This window comes from Trachinotus anak, unplaced genomic scaffold (genome assembly GCF_046630095.1).
Source record: "Trachinotus anak isolate AG129_WGS33_773 ecotype Australia unplaced genomic scaffold, CSIRO_AGI_Tana_v1 ptg000002l, whole genome shotgun sequence".
Classification (NCBI taxonomy): Eukaryota; Metazoa; Chordata; class Actinopteri; order Carangiformes; family Carangidae; genus Trachinotus; species Trachinotus anak.
This window is the reverse complement of record NW_027273853.1, coordinates 21,955,648-21,966,640: the sequence shown is the minus strand read 5'-3', so window position 1 is coordinate 21,966,640 and position 10,993 is coordinate 21,955,648. Positions and strand designations below refer to the sequence as shown.

General features: G+C 38.0%; 1 protein-coding gene across 2 annotated transcripts; it reads left to right on the top strand.

Moving 5' to 3' along the window:
• Positions 1 to 188: 188 nt before the first annotated feature.
• Positions 189 to 10,366, top strand: LOC139637395 (probable E3 ubiquitin-protein ligase HERC3). Of its 2 annotated transcripts, none has more exons than XM_071506073.1 (23): positions 189 to 531; positions 947 to 1,067; positions 1,235 to 1,311; positions 1,887 to 2,108; positions 2,215 to 2,306; positions 2,592 to 2,722; positions 3,150 to 3,274; positions 3,381 to 3,457; positions 3,588 to 3,706; positions 3,833 to 3,892; positions 3,971 to 4,076; positions 4,204 to 4,399; positions 5,329 to 5,477; positions 5,582 to 5,698; positions 5,925 to 6,023; positions 6,248 to 6,394; positions 6,504 to 6,644; positions 6,800 to 6,969; positions 7,117 to 7,171; positions 7,277 to 7,347; positions 8,200 to 8,383; positions 8,502 to 8,604; positions 9,581 to 10,366. In XM_071506073.1, the coding sequence occupies exons 1-23, from the start codon at positions 336 to 338 to the stop codon at positions 9,796 to 9,798; spliced, it is 2,976 nt and encodes a 991-aa protein (XP_071362174.1). In that variant the 5' UTR covers positions 189 to 335; the 3' UTR covers positions 9,799 to 10,366. The 2 variants fall into 2 exon arrangements, with proteins under 2 accessions (XP_071362174.1, XP_071362182.1); XM_071506081.1 differs by having other exon boundaries at positions 6,260 to 6,394; positions 9,581 to 9,946.
• Positions 10,367 to 10,993: the final 627 nt, after the last annotated feature.

Below are 10,993 nucleotides of genomic sequence, written 5' to 3'. Positions count from 1 at the left end.
GTGAAAAGTGTGTGAATAGTCTAACCCGTGATATTTCTCTCCCGTATCTTTCGGTTTCCAATTACCGGAGGAGTCCGTATTTTACTATATTTAGCTCATCAACACTATCCAATAACAAGTGCCACCAGCTCCAGTTTCACTTTCGTTTTCCTTTTCACCTCAAAGTTCATAAATTGACTCACTGGGCGTGTTATTTTCGTTTCCTCCCTGTTTCTAGGTTTTGTTTTCCACAGCTCACAGCAGTGTCAGCACAATGAGCCCATAAAGTTTGGCCACCGCTGATAAAGCTCAGTCACATAAACCAGGTGTCGGTTCTGCAGAGGCACTTCACCAAAATGTTCTCATGGGGAGAGGGCTGTCCTCCGGGCTTTCGGCTGAGACGTGGCTCAAACATCGCGACAGAGGACGGGGTTCACCTGTTGGACCTCAGCTACCGCATCGGGGACTTGTCTGCGGGTCACAGTCTGCTGGCTTTCGTCAAAACTGACGGAAAAGCGCACATCATTCGCACCCGTGGAAGAGGAAAACACGGTGAGTTTCAGTCTGTATCTCTAAGGAAAACAGGAATTTAAAGGGATATTTCAGGTTATTTGACGTGGGGTTGTGTGAGGTACTCACGCGTTGTCAGTGTGTTACCTGCAGATGATTTGGATAACTGTTGTACCCGGGCCCAGCAGAAAAAAAAAGTGTTTAAGACGCCCATAGAAATAATCCAATATCCGTTTAAATGTGAGCTTCATTAAGAATATGTTCAGCTCTTTATCCTGCCGTCAAAACAGCACTTTCCTTTGGTACTTTTTTTTTCAACCGCTTAACTACCGTGTCCCTACGCACAAGCGCACCTTCAGGGCTTACCGTATTACGCCGCCGCAGGTTCGGTGAAAGGAAATAATTTCTTTTTTCTGCTTCATCACCTGCTGTGTCTCTGCGGTTTGTGTGTTTGCAGAGTTTGTGGAGTGTAAAGAGAAGATTCAGGCTGTGAGTTGTGGTGATGATGTGGTCACACTGCTGTCTGACAGAGGCAGAGTTTTCTGTGTGGACGCAACACACACCCCTTTCACTCCACGGTAAGGACGAATAAAGTTTTACATTTTGTTACTAAGTGCAAACTGGGGTATTTCGGATAATGTGATTTTTGCTTTGTTCTTTTGTTAAGTCTTCAGTTGAATCCATTGTAAAAACTCCGATTATTACAGAACATGTGTTTAAGCGGTGTTGGTTTCTATCGTTTCAGCACTCCAGCAGCTCTGTGCAACATTAAAGTTTCTCAGGTTGCTTGTGGGGGCCAGCATTCAGTGGCCCTGACCAAAGGTACAGTAACACTGCTGCTTATGTACAAGGGGAAAGCAAGATTGTTCTTGCTCCTACCACTGTTGTAGCTACTTCTACTGGGGTCTAGACACAATCACAGGCAATGCTTAAATAGTCCAATATGTCCATCTATAATACATAGTCATTGGCAAAAACTTCCCTTAGGAAACTGCACCTGCACCAGACAGCAAATATTAGTTTAATTAATTAATTAATTTTGTATCCACATACCACTGTAGTGAAGACCTGCAGCTCTCTCCCCTCCAACATTCAGCTAATCACAACATTGACATTTGTGTCCCTCAACTGAATTCTGTAAACCCAAATATTAATTGTTAAGTTTGTAAAAAAAAAAAAAAAAATACAATATTGGAAAAACACCTCATCCAGCTTTGAGACAGGATTGTAAAAGCTGACTCAAAGTCCAACTGTTAGATGATGGCCAAGTGATCATGATAATTAATGATAATAAAGTCTATTTATACTGTGCTTAAAAAGAGTGATTACAGTGCTTTATAACTGGTAAACATGTAACATGTCAGGATGTGAGAAAAGTGATGGTGGTTTCCCCACAGATGGTCAGGTGTACTCATGGGGTCAGGATTCCAGGGGCCAGCTGGGTCTGGAAAAGAGGAAGCCAGGCGCCAACTCACCCCAACACCTCCGATCCCTGTCAGCGATCCCCGTGGTTCAGATCGCTGCAGGGGGAGAGCAGAGCTTCGCCCTCTCTGTCTCTGGAGGTGTGATCGGCTGGGGCAGAAATGACCGGGGACAGCTCGGGCTGGGAGACACAAAAGGTAAAAAAAAAAAAACAGTCATTATGCATAAATATATATGTATGTATGTATACTGTATATACTGTTACTTAACATGTAAATCTGACTTGTAATATCTTTTCAACAGACAGACCCACACCAACTCCTGTTCATTACCTGAATATGAAGAAAACTATTCACATTTCCTGTGGAACAGACCACACTGCCATTCTGACAAAGGTTAGTCAGAGAAATCTTTCTAACACTCCCATGTTGTAAACGACCACATTTTATGGCTGGAAAAGAAGAAGTACACAAGTAAACACTTCCAACTTATATAACGACTTATACTGAAATGATCAGGCATCGCTCATGAGCATATCAATAGTATTTACTGTCCACTGGTGCAGACACATTTATAATCACATACTGACTTCTGATGCCACAGATAAATGCAAATGAGATGTAAATGTAACTATAACAACAAATGATACTTGAACTACAGTTGTGTGGTTGTTTCCTCAGGATGGTGGAGTGTTTACATTTGGCTCTGGTCAATATGGGCAGCTTGGCCACAACTCGTTCTGTGATGAACTACGTCCTCGGCTTGTTGCAGAGCTCTGGGGGGCAAAGGTCGTCAAGATTGCATGTGGACGGTACAGTACAGTTCTAAACTTCTAATAAACAATTAAACTGAGCCAGTTCACCCCATTACTGGTGTAGTTCCAGCATGATTTGAATTTCTTTTCTTTCAACTGTGACTGTTTTTACTGTTAAATAATCTCAGGATTATTCAAACACATCATACTGACACAGACAAAACACTGATAAAATGTAGCCGCATGAGTGTGTTATTGCATATTGAAATATAAACCTTAACATTATGAAAGAACTTCTGTCATTCCTGCATCTGATTACAAGTTTCAGCTTCTGACTCATTCTCAGGTTATTGCATTCCATCTTCCTTGTTTTGGCCACCATTGGAGAAGTTATTTCACCAACTATAATCTGTTGAAATAAAGTCTTGAATGTGTAACAGTTCAAATACTTACTGGCTGGTCTGTGCATTTTTTTTTCAATCAGGCATCACACATTAGTGTTGACAGACTCCAGGGGGGTCTTCTCCTTTGGGAGTGGGGAACAGGGGCAGCTGGGACGTGGAGAGAAGAGTCATCCATCTGTCCCACTACCTGTTCATCTGCCACAGGGTAAATGCATTCCTAAATCACTGAATTGAATGATGAGTCCTGTCAAGTTATATTTATTTATAGAGCGTTGTATGTTATTCTCAGTTGTATTCTATTATTATTCCAGACACCAGTGACGGTCCCAAAATTAGAAACATATACGCAGGAGGAAACTGTTCCTTTGCAATGTGCATGTCTGATGAGGTGTGAACACAAACACACACAGTACACCGCTCAATTGTGGGAGGTTTAATAATACATTTACCCCAGTTATTTATACATGTTAAGTCATTTTTCTAAACCAAACATGAACTCTCTCTTGTTTCTTTCTCAGGACATTCACCATGGGTTAAACACAGACGCTATGAACAATCTAACTCAGCACTCTCTTGATGGTATGATTGACAGATGGACATCTGAATCTGATTCAAAATCATGGAAAAAGACAAAACAGTGGGTATAATGGAGTACCAGTTATCTTTCTCATTATGTATTTAATTTTTACAGTGTTTTATTACTGTTATTTAGCTCCAAAGCTATTAATACCGTCAGTGTTATTGACTAACCATACCTTCACAGGGAAATCCACAGGATGTTTTCCTCCGCATCCTGTTTGAATCAAAGCTTCCTGGATCGAAGGTAAATACAGTATTTTTGTTCATAATCATCTTGTTTCAGGTTAATTGCAATACGTTTGAATTTGCTTTTTCTTCTTAGCAAAGACAAACACTTCCAGACCTCACCAAAGTACTCTGGCTTGAACTTGTCACTTGCACAACTTGATTTTAAGAAGCTGGTGAAGAAGGATGTTGTTCTGGCAAAGGTATGAAACTGAAATGTGATTGTATGTTAGTTATCTTATCGGTAATTAACAAGAAAGAGTGGGAGTTTTCATTTCAAAGCCTCTTATTAATACTCTACTAAGCCTGTATATTATATTTTCTCAACAGGTTGAAGCTGCTGTCCTACAGATGCTTCCCTCTCTTGATGTGAAACCAGTGGGAGTGGAAGGGCTGAGGATCTTCCTGCTTCTGAATGAGCTCCTGTGTGTGATCCAGAAACACAAACAGCCCCTTTGCACAAAACTTGCTGAGGCTGTCGCTGCTGCCTTACTAAGACTGTCTGCTGGAAGCCTCCAGGACATAGGTATCGTGAAATATAACTGTTTGAAATATTTCATATTTGAGAAGCTTAATTTATCATTAATCGTAGAATCATGTAATGGTTTGATCACCAACCTTCAGTACAGCATGTGTTCAACGGTGTAAGCCAAATGACTATAATATAGTGTGGAGTCTGATTGAGGAGGAGAGGATGCTTTGCTGTTGCAGGGCTGTTTGTAATTTTGATAAAATGCTTTACATTAATTGTAGGAAGCTGTGTCCTTGTATGGAGTCCAGAATGTGCCAATCAAACAGCTGTTGACTTTTTCAGATTATAATCAGTTGATAAGAAGATAATTTTACAAAAGCAACTATGAATTCATTGTGTATTTGTGAATTCAAAATAATCAATAATTTTTGTTTTTATTATTATGAGGTAAAATTATCACCTCATGATTATTATTATAATTAATACATGAATTTTTAATAGAATTGTAGCATTTGTAAAAAAAAAAAAAAAAAAAAAAAAAGGCTTTAAATGTTACTTTTTCCTATAACATGTAGTAAGGCCCCTTCCTGTTGTTGTATTAGTCAGCCTTTATTTGTATGGTGCTGCCACCCTCTGTTGTGTGAGGGAACAGGTGGCTGGAGAATTAGAGCTCCTGCTGCTGCTCTGTGGATTAAAACTGAAATTTTTAAGTGGCACATTGCTGACCCATAAATTAAACACTGAGGTCTCTAATTAAAGTGATAATGAAACAGAAATTGTAATGATTAAAGTAGGAGACAAATGTAAATTGTAAAATGAACATGATAGGCAGAGGTGTTAATAAATGGATAACAAGAAGTAAAATTTAAAAGCATATTTTAGAAATTAATCTTGTGAATCTTTTAAAATTTCAATTAATTCAGATCTAATAATATGATTAATTTATTACTCACTGATATTAATCTGCACATTGTCTTCTTCAGAGGACTGGTGGTCCTCACTGTCGGCCTCCACCATGGTTAAACATATTAAGGTGTGGAAGCAGGCCCTCTCGGTCATCCTGTCCATTAGGCCTGTTCCTCGCAACTCTGGAGTCAAAAATCTGCTACTAGTCCTCCAACACATGTACAATGTTAGTGTCTTTTGTCTCCTTTAAATTACAAACCATACCAAATGTAATTCCTACACACCCTTCTTTGTTTTTTTTCAACCTTTCTTAATATTCCTGTTTTAAAGGCCAACAACAGGATTGCAAGACATCGAAGAATCCCAAAAAAAACATATTGTTTGGAAATTACCATGGACGTTCTCGTGGAGGATATGCAGCTTTGGCATTTGAAGTCACAAAACAAGGTAAAAATTATAATAAACCACTAGGTTCAACATGTCTCAGGATGGCAGTCAAATCATTCCCTCCTCTCTCTCACTTCATATAGCCTCCATACGGTGTTCATTTATGTAAAAAAAACACACACACCAAAAAAACATTATTAAATTTAATAATACATATAATAAATATAAATAATAAAACATTAGCAAATTTTAGTAAACACTGAGCACTGATGTCCCCTTTTTGCAGGATGGGAATTATCAGCCACTTATCCTATGTAATTACCCATTTGTGATGGATCTGAAATCAAAGCAAATGGCTTTTGACATCAGCGCTGGATTCACACAGGTAACTCTACAATTAATCAACTTTAATCGCGTTGTACCATTTGTTTAATGTGAGAAAATGCCTGTCCTGACCTGACAACTTACAGTATATGCGTTAACTATCTAATGTTAGAGCTGCACTAATTAATATATCTGTTTAAACAAAGGATTAAATAAGAATGTGGAATGGGAAGTTTATTACAATTTGGCAGCATTTTGAAAATGGCATTTTGTATTGTATTGTAGAGACAACACCAGGTACTCTTACCTGGCCCTTTTGGATGGGGTTTCCCGTCTTACTTCGAACTAAAGCTGACACGAGCATCTCTGTTGGAAGGCACCTTCGAACAGTTGGCTGCTGCTCATCACAGTGCCTTCAAGAAGCCACTTGTGGTAAGTATTTAGTTTTGACCTAATGGTAAAAGCATGACCAAATTATTTTGTAGTTACTTTTATCTAAGCGTCTATCTTAAAGGAAGAATTATAACTTTTTGTCTCTCAGGTCTATTTGGATGATAACCCAAAGCTCACAGATGTCTACAAAAGAGACTTCTTTCACCACTTGTTTCATGACATGGTGTCACCTAAATCTGGGATGTTCATGTTCAATGACACCCAAACGCTGGCATGGTTCCCATCCAAAGTAAGTCTTTTGATCCTCATACAGGAAAATTAACATTGAACTAGGAACTCGGGATTGGTTATATAAAATGGATTTCTTCTCTTGATGATAAGCAGCAATGCAACAACATGCAGTTTTTATTACTTTTTTATTTGAACAATTTTTAATCAATGCAGACAACAGAGAAGGACAAGACAAACTTCTTCCTGTTTGGGGTTCTGTGTGGATTGGCCTTGTACAACCAGAGTATCATACACTTGCCCTTCCCATTGGCTCTCTTCAAGAAGCTGCTTGGTATTCAGCCAACATTGGAGGATATGATGGAGTTCAGCCCAAGTGTTGGAAAGTAAGAAATTGTAAATTTAAATCACACAAATTGGTATTTACATTGTGATGCCTGGAAAATCACAATACATTGTAAATACTGTACATAAGTAAGTATATAAACATATGTTAATATAACTCTTTATTATATAACTTGTGTTTTTTTAAGGTGTCTACAGTACACATTGGACTATGAAGGTGACCTAGAAGACCAACCTTTTTTGGTTAGTGTTTTACTCTAAGAGATGCCCAGTAATCTACCTCATTAACTGTTCTTATAATATTACAATGACACCACTAACCTGTTCTCTTTCATAACTGATTTACAGATCAACTGGGATGGGATGGACGTTGACCTTGATCCCCAAAATCCTGGAAAGCTAGTGACAAGTCAAAATAAGTAAGACTATATTTGTATCTGAATGGATCAATATTGATAATAAATTTCAATAGTTGGAGCCTTGATACAAACTTTTCAAAGATCCAACATTGCTTCAGACATGTACAGTAAAAGCGATCTCTGAGACTGAGCAAGCTGCTATGGTCAAAATAGAGGGATATGAGATTTCTTATTAATAGGCCTCAAGAGAAGGGTGGAGGAGTTGCTTTATACTTGTATAAAATGTATTAAAGTAATTCTGCGATTAGTGTGTTACTTGTTATGACATTGTCATAAAGGTTACTTGTGGGGTTCCCCAGGGCTCGGTGTTGGGCTGATTATTGTTTATTTTGCATAGAAATAATGTGAGATTTCCAAAATGATAAAAAAATTATATTATTAGAAATGCTAAAGAGTTGGTTAAAAAAAACACTCAATTTGAATAAAAATAAAGTTGTAGTATTTGTTAATTAGTTAACCAACTCAAAAACAAACTCATGATAAATGATATTGAAAATGAAAGAATGTCTAAAATTTAATTTCTTGGAGGGATAATAGATAATAAACTATGGAGGCCATATATAAATTAAATTAAAGCAAAAATGCCAAAGTCAATTGTAATAGTATATAAAGTATATGTTATTGTTTGTTTTTTTATGTTACCTTTATAGGTTACACAAGATGTGTATCATTTTGTTTTCATTGTTTTGTTTGTTGGTTGTTTTATGTTAGCTTTCAATGTTGGACATGGCGTATTGTTAAAATGACAGGATTTAGAGGCTGTGGTTTCAACCTGTTAATTTTAGATCTATACTAAAAAGCTCTGACTCAGAGAAACGTTTTGGTGGATTAAAACTTTTATCTGCTAAACAGGAAGGAGTTTGTGGATGCCTACGTGACTCATGCCTTCAGCACATCAGTGGAGAGTGTGTTTGAAGAGTTCAAGCGAGGCTTCTTCCTGGTGTGTGACGAGGATTTGGTGAAGCTGTTTGGGCCAGAGGAGCTGCGGGGAGTCCTGGTAGGCAAAGATGTCTATGACTGGGCAAAGCTCAAACAGGTACAGTCACCAAAAAGGCTCCTTTTGTTCCAGTTTTCTTTGCAGCTGATTTCCCACATCTTCATGTGTTTGATTGGACTTTATCAAAGAATCTAACAATTGTTCGTACCTGTTTTAGAACACAGCGTATGAGTGGCAGTTCTACGACGGCCACCCCACCATACTGATGTTTTGGGAGGTTTTTGATGAACTAAGTGAAGAACTCAAGAAAGATTTCCTTTGTAAGTACTCACTAGTTTTTCCATGTTGAAACCTCTAGGTCTTTGAAAAATAGATTCTAATATTGATATGTTGGGATGCATTATAAAACTTAACAAAACAGACGGTTAGCAGTTGATTGTTATCAACCGGTCCACTGACTCTTCAGTGTAACTATCGTCACACACTATCTCTTAAATTACTAGAGTTTTGCTGACTGTGCCAAATCATAGTTTGACAGTAATCTCATACTGTATATATAATATATATAGTCACCAAATACAAAACAAAAAGTGGCTCAGTCTCTGTCAGATCATGTCAGACAGCATGTTTCCACACATGCTATTTCATTATAATCAGAATAAGGGAATTGCTTTCAGACTTTTTGAAATTATTCCTACACTGTCTGTGGATGGCAACGACAGCATGGTTAATGATGGGCAGCTACATCACTTGGTGGTATGGTATAATTAGGAAACATTAGTTGTGGGTTTGAGACAGGATGCAATTTCCATCATGAAAGTCACATATACTCATCCGCCACTTCAATCTCTCATGGCTGCATTAACCTGGTTGGAGGATGCAGGCAAAAACTAAGCTGCTGGGCCCCATTAACCACTGTTCCTCCCTTTTTTATATACATTGTGTTTCAATATGTCATCCCATACTAGCCAGGGGCAGTTGCCCACTTTACAACAACCACCCCATCCTCACTTTCTCCCATACCAAAAAAATTCAACAACAGCAGAATTGAATGCCCCCATTATTAACATTATTAGTTACCTGTTCTTGAAAAATTGGAGTCGTTATTTGAATGACGTGACCAAGTCAAAAGAAAATGGTGATATTATTTATTATGATTACTATTAGTTATCTTTGACCCATCCATGTGAATAAGTAAAGCAGAGATGCATAGCAGATGATGCTGATGCACAAAGATGTTAACATACAAAAAGTAACTTGAAAATTCCTATTTTTCCCCTCACGTCTGTTCTTCAGTCTTCCTGACTGGTTTTAGGAGGGTTCCTGTTCTTGGCATGGATCAGATCCACATGAAGGTTCGAGTGAAGCAAATCCAGAGCGGCTCCTACGATCAGCACCTCCCAGAGTCTCTGACATGTCACTCCATTCTGGAGCTGCCCTTGTATTCGGGGAAGGAGGTCATGCGAGACAGACTGACAGAGGCCCTCATACCAGACAGAGGATTCTTGGTGTGATGGTGGATCAACAGATTCTGGACAGGAGCATGTAGCATCTGTGCTAGGGAACAGTGGACTTCATTTTTACTTTTGGATCAGATTTCCTGCTCTTCCTCAGGGTAAAAAAAACAACTAACTGTCCTGAATGCACATGACTTGGCATTGTAAAAGTGCACTTTAAAAACGGTGACAGAGAGCAGCATTTGCAGCTATTCCCCCTTAACAGCTCTACTGAAGCCACTTTGAAATTCCAAACTTAATTTTCTGTAATTTAACTTATCATCTTCAAGTATCATCAAGTTATTTATGCACATATCATGTTGTATATATTCTCAGGAAAAAACGAACTAATTTTTATGTGACACATTTTGTTCTGACAAAAACACTTTTTTTTTGTTTATTTCATCTTGGTCTGTTTATTGTTTACACCTTCATTAATATAATGCACTACAAAAATCCTGTAATAAATCTTATCTTTATGAAATTTATATTTTTGGATTCTGTGTGAGAAAGGTTTCAGTTCAACTGTATGGTGATTTTTGAGTTTGTGATTCTGTTCATTTGTATTAAATGTAGTGGGAGAAAATGCTTTTGTTGTTATTGCTGTTGAACCAACCAAAAGTTGTTTATAAATTAGATGTGTCATTAAACCATTGTTTAAAGTCAGTAGCTGTAACACAAAAGTAACATCTGTACTGAAGGTCCAGATGTGGTAAACAAGGCAAAATAGCAACCTGCTTACTTTCATCTGGGTTTTCCAGACCCATGTAAACTTCACAGAGAATTCAGAACCTCCCCAATAGAACTTGAGTAGTATTTTAGAAAACAGCTCTAACGTGCAGATCTCAATTTATCAACAAATCATAAATCATGCAGCAGGCTTCAAGTGTTGCAAACATTCCTCATTCCACAGCTCTGAGGGCGTCAGCGCTAAATTCCCTTCAGTCAACGTCGAACTTGTGATGTTGGATTTTTGTTCTGTGAGTTCATCTGATGATGAAAAGGATATATATGATCATAGTAGACTCGACACTTTGACAGACTGCATCCTTCATCTTTTAGAAGTGATCAATGTCAGGTGATGGTTTATTTGGAAAATACATGAAAAAATCTATAAAATTTTGGCCAAAGTTAGACATATCCATAGAGGAGAAGAAATTTGGTTTTTGTCCCGGGGTCCGATCTGTTTAGTCTGCCACTAGAAGTTTGTGAA

Bases quoted from the DNA above. Each gene is read 5' to 3' on its own strand.
- LOC139637395 (XM_071506073.1), top strand. From the start codon at position 336: ATGTTCTCATGGGGAGAGGGCTGTCCTCCGGGCTTTCGGCTGAGACGT. The intron at 3,458-3,587 runs GTGTGAACACAA...TTTCTTTCTCAG, and splicing joins CAATGTGCATGTCTGATGAG to GACATTCACCATGGGTTAAA. The intron at 4,400-5,328 runs GTATCGTGAAAT...TGTCTTCTTCAG, and splicing joins TGGAAGCCTCCAGGACATAG to AGGACTGGTGGTCCTCACTG.